Here is an 18,808-nt window from a genome sequence, read left to right as displayed (position 1 = left end):
TCTTGATCATAAGGTCATGAGTTCGAGCCCCATGTGGGAGTGTACAGATGATTTAAATAACACTTCATTTTTTTAAAGTTTATTTATTTTGAGAGAGAGAGAGAAGAGAGCTAGCATAACCAATGGGAGAGGGGCAAAAAAAGAGGGAGAGAAAATCAGCAGCAGGCCCTGCACCATCAGTGCAGAGCCAGATACCAAATTTTGTTAGAACCAGAAGAAAGGCATTATATGTGTATCAAATGAGGGAAGAAATAATAACAGTTCTAGCAATTTGGTGATTATTGATATTAACAAAGAGCAAAGAATACAACTTAGCAATGGCCACTTTGTAGAATATAAAGAAGTCTCTATTTCTTTCCCCAATTACAACAGTCCTCCTGTTCTGTGGGAGACACATTCCAAGACCCTCAGTGGATGCCTGAAACCACATGGAGTACCAAACTCAACATATACTATGTTTTTTCCCTATACATACATACCTATGATAAAATTTAATGTATGAATTAGGCATAGTAAGATATCAATAAAAAAAGAACAATTATAACAATATAGCATAATAAAAGTTCTGTGACTGTGGTCTCTCTCTCATAATATCTTATACCGTACTCATCTTCTTTTTGTGATGCTGTGAGATGATAAAGTGCCTGCATGAGGAGAGGAAATGAGGGGAATGGCGTAGGCGCTGTGATGTAGCCCTGGGCTATCAGTGACCTTCCGACAATAGGTCAGAAGGAGGATCATCTGCTTCCAAACTGGGGTTGAACATGGGTAACTGAAACCATGGAAAACGAAACCACAAATAAGAAGAGACTAGTGTATTTACAGATCTTAAGAAGAGAAGGTACCTGAAACTTAATGTTGGCATATATTGACTTCTTTTTCTTCACAACCCCTCAAAAAACAGGAAGCTATTGATTATTTATCCCTAACATCATTTAGTTTTTTCACTGCTTGCAACACTGTGATTCTATTATTTGAAAGATGACTGGTGAATATTAAACCCAATAGTCAACTAAGCCTTTATATCAAACTAAGCACTGTACCAGAATTTCATTCAAGAAATGGTTTGTGTGTCATATATGCCCAGCAACAGAGGTAAGAACGAACGACTCATTCCCTGCCCTTGACGAATGTAGTCTGATCAAAGAGAAATAACATTAAGAAAAAAATAAAACACCTTTCATACAAATTCTATCCAGAGATAAGAACACTAAAACTGTAGGAAAGAGTTTCGTAAATTTTTTCATGTATATGTGTCTGCATATATCCACTTATTTTAAAGTAGAAAAACTCAAATACTGTTTTGTAACTCTTTTCTCTACATCATTTTATGTCAATTAGGATACCTTAAAAAATACCATTTTTAATGAGCTGTGAAGTTTTCCGTTGTACAAGTGTGCCAAAATTTACATAATCAATACACTGGTGTTAAATGCTCATGCTTAGTTTCTTCTAACCCAGGAAGGGGGACCAGGGATCTGGACATTAGAGAAAAAAATTACAGTTGACATTATTAACAGTTGTAAATTTAGCCATAAACCAACTATGGATAAGCCATCTCTGAAAGAGTTTTTAATAACATCTTAGAGGTATTCTAGTTCATTTATTAATCACACCAAATGAATGAATGAATGTCCCACTCCAAAAAGAACTTAAGAAGTCGTATCTATTTTTCCTGAGTCCTAGACATGACAATTAATGCATCACTAAGTGTGCACGCACGCACACACACACATGCACACACACCTCCATCACAAACTTCCAAAAAACGAACTTAAGGTCTTGATATCCTTTATTTCTACTCCCTCACTCTCCTTGCTACTGTCAATGTCCTTATTCCAGGCCTTAACATTACTTTCATCCCCAGTGTTTGCGATGACTCCTTGTGACTTCAATCTCTGCCCATTCCAAATAATCCTACTCAACATCTCTATATAATACTTCCTGAAGCAAAATATAACCTCCTGGCTTGAAAAACCCCTGATCCCAATTATAAGAAAATATGTGTGGCCTATTGATTGTTTAATAGTTTTGGTATTCACTGTTTTGTTTCTGTTTTTGAGAGCGAGAGAGCGTGAGAGGAGATAGAGTAAGGAAGACACAGAATCTGAAGACAGGCTCCAGGCTCTGAGCTGTCAGCACAAAGCCCAACGCGGGGCTCGAACCCATGAACCGTGAGATCATGACCTGAGCTGAAGCTGGGCGCTTAACCGACTGAGCCACCCAGGCTCAGTATTCACTTTGGATGATATGGCCACTAATCACCTTCCAATCTTATCATCTACTACATTCTCTCAAACACCCTCCAGTCAAATCCTAATCTAGTACTCAGATCTTTGAAAAGCTTCCAACTTCCTACCTTATTATATATGCTGTTCTCTCATCTAAAATACACATGTCAGGGGGCACCTGGGTGGCTCAGTGGGCTAAGCATCCAACTCTTGATTTCAGCACAGGTCATGATCTCATGATTATGAGATCGAGCCCCACAGAGGGCTCTGCACTGGGCATGGAACCTGCTTAAGATTCTCTCTCCCCCTCTCAATCTGCCCCTCCCTAGCTCATTCTCTCTCTTTCTCTTTCTCTAAAAAGCAGTAATAATAAAATGTACATGTCAAAGAACATTTATAGATACAGAATCACAGATGTGAAAGGGATCTTGAAGATAAGGTGAAAACCTACTCTATTCACCTTAATTGGCAAAGTAGTAACTTCTATCACTTACACAAGAACCCACAATACTGCCAATCTAGCACCCTTTCCATTACACAGTGGTTCCCAAAGTCTAGGATGCCCAACACCCAACCCAGTAGCTACTGAAAAGACAGATTTCCTACCCTCATCTATAAAGACCATGCTCTAAGTAATATATGACCTAAGGCCAGAACTCATTTTTTTAAACAAGAACTTCAGGTTATTTTGAAGAGGTCAAAACTTCAGACCATAATAAGAAAATTACAAGAAAAAGAAAATGTATGAAAATGTAGCCTGTAGCACTTAGCACATCATCTGAAATTTTCCATTTCTGTTCCCATCCTGGAACTTTCAAAACAACAGCTACTCACTGCTACTTGCGCAGAATCCATAAATCTCAGTCCAAAATAGTCACTTTCAATAAGGTCCAAGTGGTACATTATCTGATCAAACAGCTCTTGTCCTTTGGCTTTTTTCTGAAATAGTAAGAACACAAATTAATCAATAAATGACAAGATCAACAAGCATGAACTGAAGATCTATTTAAAAAAACATTACTTGTGGGGCGCCTGGATAGTTTAGTCATTTAAGCATCCGAATCTTGATTTTGGCTCAGGTCAAGATCTCAGGGTTCATGAGTTTGAGCCTCACACTGGGCTCTGTGCTGCCAGTGAGGAGACTGCTTGGAATTCTCTCTCTCTCCTCTTTCTGTCCCTTCCACTCTGGTTTTTTTTCTCTCTCAAAATAAGTAAACTTAAAAAAAAATTGGGGGGGGGGGGGACGCCTGAGTGGCTCGGTCAGTTAAGTGTTTGACTTCGGCTCAGGACATGATCTCAGTTTGTAAGTTTGAGCCTCGCATCTGGTTCTGTGCGGACAGCTCAGAGCCTGGAGCCTGCTTCAGATTTGGTGCCTCCCTTTCTCTGTCCCCCCCCGCCCCCACTTGCACTCTATCTCTCGAAACTGAACATTTAAAAAAAAAAAACAAAAATAAAAAAATGTTTAAATTAAATTTAAAAAATAAAATAATAAAACATTACTTGCAATACCAAAAATACTACCATGTATCGAGTAATGGGTAACATACTATAATTCCCCAATAAACTACTTAAAACTTAAAGTCAAAAGAATTTATGATCTATATGCACTTTCATGGAAAGTGTTACTTCTTACCAATCAACAAATATTATCTTGCACTAAACATTGTGTGTAAGGAGAAACTCTTATATTGTCTTGTCAATTTTTTGAGTCCCTACCTCAAAGGAGCTCTAGAACGTAACTGGAAAGAGAAAATATACAAGAAGACTTAAAACACTGAAGTACGAATCATGGAGAACTATATATTTGCCAACAGATTTTAGAGAAGAGATAATCACAGAGACTAGAAACCTCAGCAAAGACTTGGAGATCAGCCTTAAACTGGAAAACAGTGTAAGGTAGGAATGGAATGTGGGAGGAAATACAGGACAATGAGATAATACTGTCATCAATGCGGAAGACACCAAACGGCCAGTGAAGGTCAGTAATAAGCAAAGAAACTTGTACAGAAAAAACAGTTCTCAAGGTGTGGTCTCAGGACCCAAGGGTTCCCCCAGAAACTTTCAAAAGACCCACAAGGTCCTAGCCCTCTCCCCACATAACTCAATCAAAATAACATCCTGCAACAAAGTAAATGCAGAAGCAGAACCTAAGTACGTTCTTAATAATGTTAATTCTTGATAAGTTTTTACATTACTCTGACAGTCTTAAATTTCAATATAATGTGTCTAAGTGGCTTTTCTCCTCAACTCTATTTGGTATTCCATTGGGCCTTTTAAATCTGAGATCTTTCATCTCCAATTCCCTAAGGTTACACACCACACCCATATTTTACCTGGAATGTCACCTCTCAGATGGACAGGATAACTTCTTACCCCAACCTCCTCTCTAGCTTGTTCACAAAATTACTCTCAATGCCTAGGTTCTCCAACTACATGGGAACTCCCAGCACACTGATCCCACTTAACAAGCATCGATCGGCCCCCATTTCTTTTTTTTTTTTTAACATAACCTAAAATTTACCATTTTAACATATACAATTCAGTGTCATTAAGTATATTCCCAATGTGTACAACTGTCACCACTCTTCATTTCCAGAACTTTTCATAATACCAATCAGGAACCCTGTACCTATTAAATAACCATTTTTCACATTCCCTCCCTTCAACCCCTAGTAACCTCTTTCCCACTTTCTGTGGCACATGAATTTGCCTATTCTACGTATATCACAGAAGTAGAATCATACAACATATGTCCTTTAGTGTCTGACTTATCTCACTTAGCATAACATTTTCAAGGTTCATCCACGTTTAGCAGGTTTCAAACTTTAATTCCTTTTAAAAACTGGGTAATATTCCACTGTAAGTATATACCGTACCATTTCTCCGCTCTTCTGCTGGTAAACATCTGGGTTGTTCCCACCTTTTGGCTACTGTGAATACTGCTATGAACTGCTCAGGGTCTTGTTGGGAGTCCCGGCTTTCAATTCTTTTGGGTATATATACTTAAGAGTGGAATATGACTAATTCTAGGTTTAACTTTTGGAGAACTGCCCAATTGTTTTCCATAGTAGCTGCACGATTTTGCACACCCACCAGCAATTCATAAGAATCTAATTTCTCCACATCCTCAGCAGCATTTGTTATTTTCTGGGGTTGTTCTGCTTGGTTTTGTTTGATATAGCCACTTGCATGGATGTGAAAGGATATGATTCTGATCTGCACTTCCCTAATGCCCAAGGATGCTGAGCTTACTTCCAGGTGCTTATTGGCCTTCTGCATATTTTCTTAGAGGAATGTCTATGCAAGTCCATTGTACATTTAAAAGGAAAATTTTACTGAAGTATAGTTAAAATACAATACTACATTAGTTTCAGGCATACAACATGGTGATTCAACAATTACATAAAGTACAAAATGCTCACCACGATCAGTGTACTTATTGTCACTATACCAGTCATTCTAATATTACTGACTACACTCCCTATGCTCTACTTTTATCACTCTAATTTACTGATTTTATAACTGGAAGTTTGAACTTCTTAGTCCCCTTTTATGTACTTCACCCACCCCTGACCCTACTACAAATTCATTTTTCAGCTGCATCTAGACCACCACTTGCTGCTTATATTCTTCTTTCCTCCTAATAAATTATTCAGGTCACCACCTCACTTCACATTCTGTTTTCTGAAGATTAAGACCATCAAGGGGCGCCTAGGTGGCTCAGTCAGTTGGGCGTTGGACTTCGGCTTAGGTCATGATCTCAAGGTCTCTGGGTTTGAGCCCCGCATCAGGTTCTGTGCTGACAGCTCAGAGCCTGGAACCTGTTTCAGATTCTGTGTCTCCCTCTCTTTCTGCCTCTCCCTCACTCACACTCCATCTCTCTCTCTCTCTCTCTCTCTCTCTCTCAAAAGTAAACACTAAAAAAATTTAAATACAAAATTCAAAGGTATAATCACAGATATGTACAACCATCACAATTTCAGAACATCTTTATACCTCAAAAAGAAACCTTGTATCTTTTAGCTTTTGCTCCAACCACCATTCCCACCACTCCCTCACTCCCACCCATTTACCCTAAGCAACCCCTAAACCACTGATCTACTTTATTTTCATGTAGATTTCTTTATTCCGGACTTCCATATGAATGGAATCATATAATATGTGGTCTTTTGTGACTGGCTTCTTTCACCTAGCACAATATTTTCAAGTTCACCCATGCAGCTCGTATCAGTACTTCATTTCCTTCATGGCCAAATATATCCCATTATATGGATCCAACACATTTTTTGTCTTCTGAGAAATAGCTGGGTTATTTCCCCACCTTTTGGATAGTAAGAATAACACTGTTATGATTATCTGTGTACAAGTTTCTGCCTAAACCTATGTTTTCAATTCTTGGATACATACCTAAAAGAAGAATTGCTGGGTCACATGGTAACTATGTTTAATCACCTGAGCAACTGTAGGTTATTTTCCAAAGCAGTTGAACAACTCTGACTGCCAAAAAATATGAGAGTGTTATTTCCCCACATTCTCATTAACACTTAGTATTATCTGACATTTTCATTTTAACCTTCATAGTTGACAGTAGTTGAAACGTAGTATCTCACTGTGGTTGTGATTTGTGTTTCTCTGATGACTAATGACATCAAGCACCTTTTCATGTGCTTATCAGTCATTTGCAGATCTTATTTGGAGAAAGGTCTATTCAGATACTTTGCTCTCCACCTTTTTTTTTTTTTTTTTTTTTTTTTTTAAGAGTTTGAGCAGAAGAGAAGTAGAGGGCGGGAAGAGAAGAGAGGGAGGGAGGGAGAGGGAGAGAGAGAGACAGAGAGAGAGAGAATTCTTAGTAGACTCCAAGTCTGGTGTGAAGCCTGACACAGGGTTTAATCTGACAACCGTGAAATCATGACCTGAGCCCAAATCAGCAGTTGGAGGCTTAACTGACTGAGCCACCCAAGCACCCTATTGCCCATTTTCAAACTGTGTTGTCTTTTGGGGCACCTGGGTGGCTCAGTCGGTTAAGTATCTGACTATGGCTCAGGTCTTGATCTCATGGTTCATTGTTCATGCCCCACGCTAAGCTCTGTACTGACAGATCAGAGCCCGGAGCCTGGTTCTGATTCTGTGTCTCCTTCTCTTTGCTCCTCCCCCACTCCTGCGATCTCTCAAAAATAAATAAATATTTTAGGGGCGCCTGGGTGGCTCAGTCGGTTAAGCCTCCGGCTTCGGCTCAGGTCAGATCTCATGTTCGTGGGTTCGAGCCCCGCGTCAGGCTCTGTGCTGACAGCTAGCTCAGAGCCTGGAGCCTGCTTCCAGTTCTGTGTCTCCTTCTCTCTCTGCCCCTCCCCCTCTCATGCTCTGTCTCTCTCTGTATCAAAAATAAATAAAGCATTAAAAAAAATTTAAAAAAAACCACAAAAATAAATAAATATTTTAAAAAATTTAATTGGGTTGTCTTTTTATTATTGGGTTGTAACAGTTCTTTATATACTCTAGACATAAGTACTTGTTAAATAGGTAATCCACACATACTCTCCCATTCTGAGAATCTTTTCAGTTTCTTTATGATGGCCTTTGAGACACAGAAGTTCTTCATTTTGAGAAAATTCTAACTTACTGTTTTTATTTTGGTGTCCATGTTTTTCATGTCATATCTAGAAAAATAATGCAAAATCTAAGGTCATAAAGATTTATCCCTATATTGTCTTTTAAGAGTTTTATAGTCTTATCTCTTATGTTTAGAACTTTGGTCCATTTTGAGTTAACTTTTGTATAGGGTGTCAGCTAAAGTTTCAGCTTCACTTTATTCTCTTACATATGGCTATCCAGTTCTCCTTGTTGAAAAGACTATTCTCTCCCCCAATGAATGACTCTGGCGCCCTTGTTAAATCAAATGACGAAGCTATCTTGACAAAGAACAAGGCTGGAGATATCACCATCTCAGATTCAAAACTATACTACAAAGCTATTTTATTATACTACAGAGCTATGTTAATAAAAGCAGAATGATACTGGCACAAAAACAAACACATAGATCAATGGAAAAGGATAGAGAACCCAGAAATAAATCCAAGCTTTTATGGCCAATTAATCTACAACAAAGGAGGCAAAAATATACAGTAGAGGAAAGACAGTCTCTTCAATAAATGGCAGTGGGAAAAGTAGACAGCCACACGCAAAAGAATGAAACTAGACTACTATCTTACACCATATACAAACATAGATTAAAGACCTAACTGTGAGACCAGAAATCATAAAACTTCCAAAGGAAAATATAGGCAGTAATCTCTCAGACACTGACCTTAGCAATATTTTTCTAGATGACTCTCCTCATAAAAGAGAAACAAAATAAAAATAAATATAAAGCTAAAAAACCTTTGCACAATCAAGGAAACCATCAACAAAATGAAAAGGAAAGCTACTGACTAGAAGATATTTGCAAATGATATATCCTTAATACTCAAAATATATAAAGAACTCCTAAAATCAAACACCCAAAAAACAAATAATTCAATTAAAAAATGGAGAGAGGACATTAATAGGTATTTTTCGAAAGAAGACATACAGACAGCCAACAGACACATGAAAAGATGTTCTACATCACTAACAACGAAAAGTCTTCATAAACACAAGACAGTTATAAAGGTTGTTTATCTAAAAGTATAACCACACATGGGCTACATAATTTAAAAGCAGCATCTACATCAGCAAAATAGGTTTATTAAATTATCAATTGGTTAATCAAATATTTTCTATTAATTTAAAATTTGAAAGATGCAGAATGATACCAGACCAGCTATTTCTAAATACTACTAAGCTCGTAAATCAACAAAGGTTCTGTGGCATTTCCAAAGAGAACATTAAAAAATCAGATAGTCAGAAGTTTCTACCTAATGCTTTTATCATTCACCAAAATGCATTAGGCATTTCTGTAGTTATTTCTTTTTAAAAAAAAAGGGGGGGGCGGGTAAAGAAGGTAATTAAACCTCTACCTCAGTTTTGAGAGGAAAAGTCAGCAGAGGGAAGAAAATGACCATGACTACCAGTATATACTAATTTGAAGTCCACAGATTTAAAGCGCTCTATTTAATCACTGATGATCACTTACATATTGCCTGGGCAATCATCTGAGTTCCACACTGGCTTGCTCTGGGATCACTAGTGACCTAAATCCTAGTGGGAAAGGAGTATGTGCCTCGTCCAATTTGCAAAATCGATTCTAAATCTGCTTTTGGAATAATACGAGGCTGGCTGAGAAGCTAAATCAAAAACATGGGAAAACTGTTTCTTTTTAGCAATTAATACTCCTCTGGCCTATTTTTTTTTTTTTTTTTTTAGGAAGACAGAAGAGCTGGCAGGCCAATGCCCATTTTATATCTATGCAAGCATCTAGAATTCGTTTACTAACTCTAGGGCTTCACCTGCAGAGCTGAAAAGGCAACTGTTCTAGTTTCACAGAGTCAAGTCTAAAACTCTTGGCTTTTTCATTGCAATTGTCTATGTGAGAGGTCAACTAGCATTTCTGGCCTTGATCAAGCATCACATCCACACTACTGAGCATACCAGGCATAGGACACCGTTCTATACCAGTCACTAGCCATTTGTTCCACTACTTTAAAACTTAGTGCTAGGGGCACCTGGGTGGCTCTGCTGGTTAAGCAGCCGACTTTGGCTCAGGTCATAATCTCATGGTTCATGAATTCGAGCCCTGCGCTGGGCTCTATGCTGACAGCTCAGAGCCTGGAACCTGCTTTGGATTCTGTGTCTCCCTCTCTCTCTGCCCCTTCTCTGCTCACACTCTGTTTCTCTAGCTCTCTCAAAAATATTTTAAAAATTAAAAAACACCACCACCACCTAGTACTGTTTCTCCTACACTCTACCTTGCCTCTTTAAACTTTTTTTTTAATGTTTATTTTTGGGCGGGGAGGAGGGGCAGAGAGAGAGGGAGACACAGAACTCAAAGCAGGCTCCAGGCTCTGAGCTGTCAGCACAGAACCTGACATGGAGCTCAAATCCACGGATTCCAAGATCATGACCTGAACCGAGGTCGGACGTTTAACCGACTAAGTCACCCAGGTGCCCCTACCTGGCCTCCTTAAAAGCTTTTACAAAGTCTGTTTCCCTAGTATCAGCCCCTCCATCAACAACCTTGAGACTTCATACTTCAAACATTAGGTAATAAGAAACTTCTTTCTGGTCTCTTACACAGCAATCTCAAGTTTTGTTTTGTTTTTTTTATCACAATCTAATGATATTTTAATGGAATAGTACACAGAACTCTTAAGATACTTATCAAGAAAGAAATGAATATGAAAACGCCTCACAAAGCATCACACGCTGGAATGCACGACAAACCCTCAAGATGCCTTACAGGAAGAAAATTCAAAAGCCCTAAACAAATCTGGTCTAACATACAAAAGATCATAAATACGTACCCATGAAGACAACTTCATAACACTTTAGGAAACCTAACACTTAATTTTATCACATTCTATTATTTTTAAAATGCATAAGGTACATACCTTGTACCTTCTAAATTATTCATCAGAATATTCATTTAAACTATCCAATTCCTTCTTCTCTCACTGTGAGATAAAGGTTAAGTTAAAGGTCTTCCAGAAGTCACTCAACTGCATAGCGTAGCAGCATTTAGGCGACCACCTCGCACAAAGACGTTTTTTACTGCATTTTGGGCATACAGGTGTGTCCTAAAAACAATGTGTAGGGAGGGAATGTAGTGGGGAACATCCAATGACACATTTTACAGCTTAGGTACAGAAATCTTTTAATGCAGAACAAAGACATTTGGTAGTAGTAAATCGCTTAGAAAGAAACTCAACTCCCCCTAAACGATAGTGCTACCTGTACTGCCCCTCGAAAAAGCCTGTAAGGAATAATCCCTTACAAATATATCAGATTGTCTCATAGTGAATTATAATAATATACTCATAACTGGAAAAAGAAGTCACCTAAAGTTTGAATAAAATTACAACATCCTGTCTTGAAATAAAAAACCTCCCCTGCAAACTCCTTTGGGAGCAAAGGGATAGACAGAGCTGATGAGTATGAAGTCCTTTTGCCCCATTTCATTAAAATTTCTGCAACCACACTAAACTGCTGAAGAAGTATTTATTTTAAAAGAAGTGAGGAGTGCTTTGAAACCTGCAGAGAAGTATAGAGCACTGAAAGTTTTGCAGTATACATATCAGTATCATCATTGTTCCCAAAGACTGTCACTGCGCTAAGGACTGCTCAGCAAGGGCCGTGAGAAATCCACTAGCGCAGCCTCGAGGCAGCCACCCTAAAGAACACATGTAAACACACAAATGTCTTGTGCTAATCAATAACTCCCGTCACTTAATTTTTCAGGGAGGTTCCACTAATCCCATAGACATACTTTCATTCTGGGCACCCCAGGTTACCTGATCCATGGACTTCCACACTACAGTGCCTGATCCACACTAACATTACCTGACCTTCCCAGGAAGCTAACAGCAGAAAGTTCATGTGCGGAAAGTGGTCTCATATAGAATCTGCACCAGGTCAGCAGGACCCACGTACCGGCAAGTCCACACTAACATCAGTGCCGTCCAGAAGAGACACCCGGCACGTGATGACGGACTTCGCGTCCCCAGCGGCAGGGATGTGCGTGGCAGCTCGCTGGGCTTCTCGGAGCCGTTCCTTCTCGGCATGTTTGCGCATTGACCGACGCCCAAGTGTTCTACGGAAAAAGCTCAGCATTTTTGTCACTACAAAAACCAAACAGAAAAAAGTATCAGAAGACTCCCCACAATGTGCAATCAGACAAGTGGTGTTAAATCCTATGGGTATTACAGATGTACTATTAAAAAAGGCTTCTGGTCAAGTAAATTTGAAAAAAATAATTAAAATGGGCTACTTCAATCCAAAGCTTTTGACGACTTTTATACAAAATAGAACTATGATTTACGGCATTTCTAAACTTACTAGACTATTTTATAAGGAGCTGATGGAAGACAACAAACATTAATTAAGCTTATCAGGTCTTTTGGGTCAATAGATTTCACGTACAACAGCCTTTTACCTCTACAAACGCTAGGAAACAAACCCATATGCTAAAGTTGCCTTTGATGATCATAATGATCCTAAGAAGTACCATTTCTTTTCTGAAATACAAAAATACAAAAACAGGGGTGCCTGGCTGACTCAGTGGGTGGAACAAGCAACTCTCTATCTTGGGATTATAAATTTGAGCCCCACTTTGTGTGGGGAGATTATTTAAAGATAAAACCTTTTTTTAAAAAACACCTACTTCAGCTAAAACACAAATATAATCCAAATCTTATGTTTTTATCAAATATTCTATTACTTACATATTTTAAGTGGCTATCTAATAGAATCAATTCTTTATAATGTTAAATTCTATTAATGCCATTTCCTTTGTCTTTATTAAGGACATTAAGTAAGGTTAATCAGAATAATTAAATCAGGTTTAGTAATTTTAAAAATACAGCAAACACAAAATGGCAACACCATAAAAACTACTTTGCTAACCTAATGTTTAATTTATGCAAATAAGAGAGAAAAAAATAAGATGGTCAAATCCAGAGAAAACAAGAAGTTGAGCAGAAAAAGCAATCACAGTATACAACATGGCTTAGCTAATACTTTAAATATTCATAATACTATAAACACTTAATATTGATCCAAACACAACTATAAAGTAACCATAGAGGAGGTACATAATAAAGGTAGATGTCTGGTAGAACCAATTTCTCATCTTGCCTAGTTGGAATTCAGCTGGTAATTCCTGACACCAAAAATCAAGACGTGACAGTAAAAGTCTGTTTAAATCATAGTGGTTGTCTTGAAGGAAGAGAACCCAGGAGAGTGCTGTTTTCTAAAAGAAGCCTTTGGATTTGGCAACTTTCAACTAGATACATTTATAAACTTGACTAAAGGTAATGTAAAAATAAATACCAGCACATTAAAAAATAAGTGCCTATAAATTGAAGATTATCATACTTATCACACATACAGATAAGTATGGCTATTCCTACATAATTGAGCAAATTAGCAAAGCCCTAAAAGCTGTCATTTGTACGCTCACCTGCTTAACGCCCCCCCCAAAAAAATTTTAGATAGTTTTTCAGTTTATAAAAGCACTCAAATAGAACATCTGGCTCCAGGCTCTTTGTCTGCAGGCTTCTCTTCAGACATTGCTCCCTTTGCACCTTGCTATCCATTCCCATTTCAGCGACCTAAGAAAGGTACTACCATCCCAGCTGTCAAAAGCCCATGTATCAGAAAATCCTGGTCCATTTTTTAATTCAATTCCACCTATACCTCCCCTGAGAAATGTCCTCTGATAGCCAAAGAGTCCCTATCATCTCACGCCACTGAAACTTGAAGACAGTTTATTGTTTCACTAATTAGACTTTATTCATTTACATGTCTGTCTCCTTTATCATTGGCTCCTTGAAGACACAATTTCTATTTTGAACAGACTTCATCATCAAGTACAACAAATGTCAGTAAAGAATCTTACTTGCTCCTTAGAAAAACTCCCCAAAATATTGTCTTATTTTGATGAGTAAACTAAGGGTCCAATAAATGAGACCACTGGCCAGGTCCATTATTTAGTAAATAATGAAGATGAGGGCTCAAACTCTGATTTTTCTGACTCCAAATCTTGGTCTCTTTCTACTACATCACAAAGGAATTCATGTAAAATTTGTATTTTAGAGATAAACAGTTATTAAAGATCAGAGCTAAAAAGAGTCTGCATGAAACTATAAGCACAAAACATACAAGATAAATTTGTTTTTTAAAACACTTCAGCTTATTCAACAAATTATAAGGGGGGAAAGAGATGTAGGGGAAATTACAGATTAATAATTATAAAGATTTAAAATACATATCCATCTTTTCAAGTGTCTGGGTGGCTCAGTCAGTTAGCCATCCAACCTTGGCTCAGGCATAATCTTGCAGTTCATGAGATGGAGCCCAGTGTCGGGTTCTGTGCTGGTAAGTCAGAGCCTGGAGCCTGCTTCAGATTCTGTGTCTCCTTCTCTCTGCCCCTCCCCTGCTTTTGCTCTGTCTTGCTCTCTCTCGAAAATAAAGAAACATTAAAAATTTTTAATTAAAAAAGTAAATAATAAATGAAATACATATCCATTAATCACAATGCATGAACCTACTTTAGATCCTAATTCAAATAAACTTTTTTCAAAGTTGTCTGAGATTATCATTAAAGACGTCCTGTTTAAACAGACACTCAGATCAGTGGAACAGAATAAAGAACCCAGAAATGGACCCACAAACGTCTGGCCAACTAATCTTTGACAAAGCAGGAAAGAATATCCAGCAGAATAAAGTCAGTCTCTTCAGCAAATGGTGCTGGGAAAACTGGACAGCAACATGCAGAAAAATGAACCTGAACCACGTTCTTAAACCATACAAAAAAATAAACTCAAGATGAATGAAAGAAATGTAAGACAGGAAGCCATTCAAAATCCTAGAGGAGAAAGGAGGCAAAAACCTCTTTGATCTCAGTCACAGCCAACTTCTTATTCAACACGTCTCTGGAGGAAAGAGAAACAAAAGCAAAAATGAACTACTGGGACCTCATCAAAATAAAAAGCTTCTACACAGCAAAAACAATCAACAAAACTAAGAAGCAACCAACAGAATATGTGAAGGTATTTCCAAATGATGTATCAGATAAAGGGTTAGTATCCAAAACCTATAAAGAATTTATCAAACTCAACACCACAAAATGAATAATCCAGTGAAGAAATGGGGAAAAGACACGAACAGACACTTCTCCAAAGAAGACATCCAGATGGACAACAGACATATGAAAAAATGCACAATATCACTCATTATCAGGGAAATACAAATCAAAACCGCCATGAGATACCACCTCACACCTGTCAGAATGGCTAACATTAACAACTCAGGCAACAACAGACGTTGGTGAGGATGCAGAGGAAAAGAACTCTTATGCACTGCTGGTGTGAATGCAAACTGGTGCAGTCACTCTGGAAAACAGTATGGAGGTTCCTCCAAAAAAAAAAAAAAAAAAAAAACAAAAAAAACCAAAGCTAAAACTACCAATGACCCAGCAATTGCACTACACCGATGTGCTGTTTCAAAAAGACACATACACCCCAATGTTTATAGCAGCATTATCAACAATAGCCCAAGTATGGAAAGAACCCAAATGTCCATCAACGGATGAATGAATAAAGATGTGGTACATACATACAATTGAGTATTACTCGGCCATCAAAAAGAATGAAATTTTGCTATTTATAACTATGTAGATGGAACTGGAGGTTATGATGCTAAGTGAATTATTCAGAGAAAGACAAATATCATATGACGTCACTCATATGAAGAATTTAAGATACTAAACCAATTAACATAAGGGTAGGGAAGCAAAAATAATATAAAAACAGGGAGCGGGACAAAACATAAGACACTCTTAAATAGAGAGAACAAATAGAGGGTTGTTGGAGGGGATGTGGGAATGGGCTAAATGGGTAAGGGGCATTAAGGAATCTACTCCTGAAATCACTGTTACACTATATGCTAACTTGGATGTAAATCAAACAATTTTTAAAAATTAAATTAAATATTAAGTAAGTTTTGTATAACAAGCTGATGCTTTACACTACATGCATTCAAAAATATGATGAAAATAAAAGCTGAAATGCTGAAATAAAACCAAAGTATTTAAAAATTCAATTGCAATAAATCCTCATTTTATGATTATGCATGCTCCTATGTAATTAGATAAACCAAAGACATGACAGTTGTCATTTGAACTTCCCAAGGACATAAATTATACATGCACACATTTGAAAACTGACTGGTTTCTGATAACCAAATTATTGCCCTTTTTCTTTTAGAAAAATAGTGGTATTAAAGATGTTCCCAAAAAAGTTCTTATTTTTTTAAAGATACACCCTGAAATACTTATAAATGATGCAATGCCTAGTATTTGCACCAAAATAATACAAGGAAAGGAGTTAAGTGGGGATAGAAACAAAACAAATTGCCCAGATAACTGGCCATTGTCAGAGCAGTTATGATAGGTATATGAGGGTTCATTATACTCTTCTGACTGCTTCTGCATATGTTGAATTTTTCCAAAATAAAAGTTCATCTTAGGGAAACAATGTTCAAAATGCACAACTGTGTGATTCCTAGGAAGCAAATGAACTATAAAACAAGCTTTCTGACTTCCACCTTATCTTCCTTCTTGAAAATAGAAACTCATTATACAAGTAGAGTTAATCTGCTAAGAAAAAACAAAGCTTCTTTAAGATTTAATATCTCTCTCTCTCTCCCTCTCTCTCTGCCTCCCCTCCCTGCTCATGCTTGCTGACACTGTCTTTCAAAATAAATAAACTTAAGGGGCACCTGAGTGGCTCAGTTGGTTGAGTGTCCAACTTTAGCTCAGGTCATGATCTGGCAGTTTGTGAGTTCGAGCCCCACAATGGGCCGTGTGCTGAGAGCTCGGAGCCTGAAGCCTGCTTCAGATACTGTCTCTCTTTCTCTCTCTGCCCCTCCCCTGTTCACACTCTGTCTCTCTCCATCTCTCAAAATTAAATGTAAAAAAAAAAAAAAAAAAAAAGTTAAAAAACAAAATAAATAAACTTAAAAAAAAGATGGGGCGCCTGGGTGGCTCAGTTGGTTAAGCATCTGACTTCGGCTCAGGTCATGATCTCAAGACTTGCTAAGTTTGAGCCCTGAGTCTGCCTCTGTGCAGACAGCTCAGAGCCTGGAGCCTGCTTGGAATTCTCTGTCTCCCTCTCACTCTTGCTCTCTATCCCTCTCTGACTCATGCTGTTTCTCTCTCTCAAAAAATAAACAGTAAAAAAAATTAAAGTCAAAGAAATGATAAAGTACTAGAAGGAAACAATGTATTAGGGTAAAGAACTTTTAACATTTTTTGAAGGATTAATATGCAGTTTAATGCAGCGCTATTACAAACCATTAAGAAAACAGGAAAACAAAGTGAGCAAGACATGAAGAAATGAGGTCTAAAGAATGATATGCAATAAAAATATTTATAAAAAAGATGTTCAACCTCAACACTGAAGGATATCTAAATGAAAAAATAGGATACTGTCTGTCATTTAAGACTCAAGATAGCCAGTGGTGGGGACCTGGGTGACTCCATCAGTTGCACATCCAACTCCTGGTTTTGCTCAGCAGGATTATAGGATTAAGTCCCTCACTGGGCTCTGTACTGAGCATGGAGCCTGCTTAAGATTCACCCTCTCTCACCGTGCCTGGATGGCTCAGTCTGTAGGGCGTCCCAACTCTTGATTCTGGCTCAGGTTATAATCTCACAGTGCATGGGTTCAAGCCCCACACTGGGCTCTGCACTGACAGCACAGAGCCTGCTTGGGACTCGCTCTCAAAATAAATAAACTTAAAAATGCTTTCTCTTCCCCTCTGCCCCTCTTCGCCACTGGCATGTGCTCACTCTCTAAAACAAAAAAAATTAATAAATAAAAAAGAGAGCCAGTGTTGAAAAAGACACAGGATAAACAATCACCCTCACACATTGTCCTCTTTGGAAGATCTGTCCACACTAGCAAAGATGTTACTATGCAGGGACATCTGGGTGCCTCAGTAGGTTTAGTGTCCAAACACTTGATTATGCCTCAAGTCATGATTTTGCAAATATTGAGTTCAAACCCTTTGTTGATGGTGCAGAACCTAATGAGGATTCTTTCTCTTCAAAAGTAAATAAACTTTTAAAAAATCTTTAAATGGGGCACCCAGGTGGCTCACCTGATTAAGCATCCGACTTCAACTGAGGTCATGATCTTACAGTTCATGGGTTTGAGCCCCAACATGGGGCTCTGTACTAACAGATGGGAGCCTGGAACCTGTTTCTGTGTGTGTCTCTTCTTGCCCCTCGGCTACAGCTGCTGTCTCTGTCTCTCAAAAATAAATAAATTTAACAAAAAAAATTTTTAATCTTAAAAAAAATGTTGATGTGCATACCCTTTCACTTGGCAATTCTATTTCTGGTAGGATATCCTAAAGAAACAGGATATGACCCAAGGTGTAGAAATAAAAGATTTTCAGGGTATAACTGCCTTAAAATCTTATTAAAAAATTTTTTTAATGTTTTTTATTTATTTTTGAGAGACAGAGAGAGACAGCACAAGCAGGGGAGGGTCAGACAGAGAGAGAGGGAGACACAGAATCCGAAGCAGGCTCTAGGCTCTGAGCTAGCTGTCAGCACAGAGCCCAGTGCAGGGCTCGAACTGTGAGACCATGACCTGAGCCGAAGTCAGACGCTTCATCGACTGAGCCACCCAGGCTCAGTCCAACAACCCTTTCTACTGTGGGCCTTTTTTTGTTGTTGTTTTGGTTGATCCATCTTTCTGGAATGCTCTTTTTCCATTTCATTTCTCTCCCCTTTCCTCAGAAAAGTATTCCCTGACTCCTGAGTCTAAATTAGGCACTCCTTTCAATACCCTTAGACTTCTCAACACCTAGCAAAACTGTAATTAAATACCCAATTGTTTAATTATTTTTTTTACTGGGTACTTCCCCACCAAGAC

The 18,808-nt window shown here is 38.1% G+C and overlaps 1 protein-coding gene across 5 annotated transcripts in view; it reads right to left on the bottom strand.

The window, feature by feature from the left end:
* EPB41L5 (erythrocyte membrane protein band 4.1 like 5) overlaps positions 1-18,808 on the bottom strand; it is a 122,989-nt gene that overhangs the window by 102,386 nt on the left and 1,795 nt on the right. For all 5 annotated transcript variants that reach the window (XR_003906706.1, XM_029934713.1, XM_029934714.1 and 2 more), the window contains exons 2-3: positions 11,796-11,983; positions 3,066-3,170 (exon numbers count right to left, since the gene is read on the bottom strand). Coding sequence is in view for 4 of the 5 variants with exons in the window: in XM_029934713.1 (XP_029790573.1) it covers positions 3,066-3,170; positions 11,796-11,975 (285 nt within the window). In the remaining variant the exon portion in view is untranslated. The remainder of the gene's footprint in view (positions 1-3,065; positions 3,171-11,795; positions 11,984-18,808) is intronic.

This window comes from Suricata suricatta, chromosome 3 (assembly GCF_006229205.1).
Source record: "Suricata suricatta isolate VVHF042 chromosome 3, meerkat_22Aug2017_6uvM2_HiC, whole genome shotgun sequence".
Lineage (NCBI taxonomy): Eukaryota > Metazoa > Chordata > Mammalia > Carnivora > Herpestidae > Suricata > Suricata suricatta.
The sequence above is the reverse complement of the archived record's forward strand: the minus strand, read 5'-3'. Positions and strand labels throughout refer to the sequence as shown.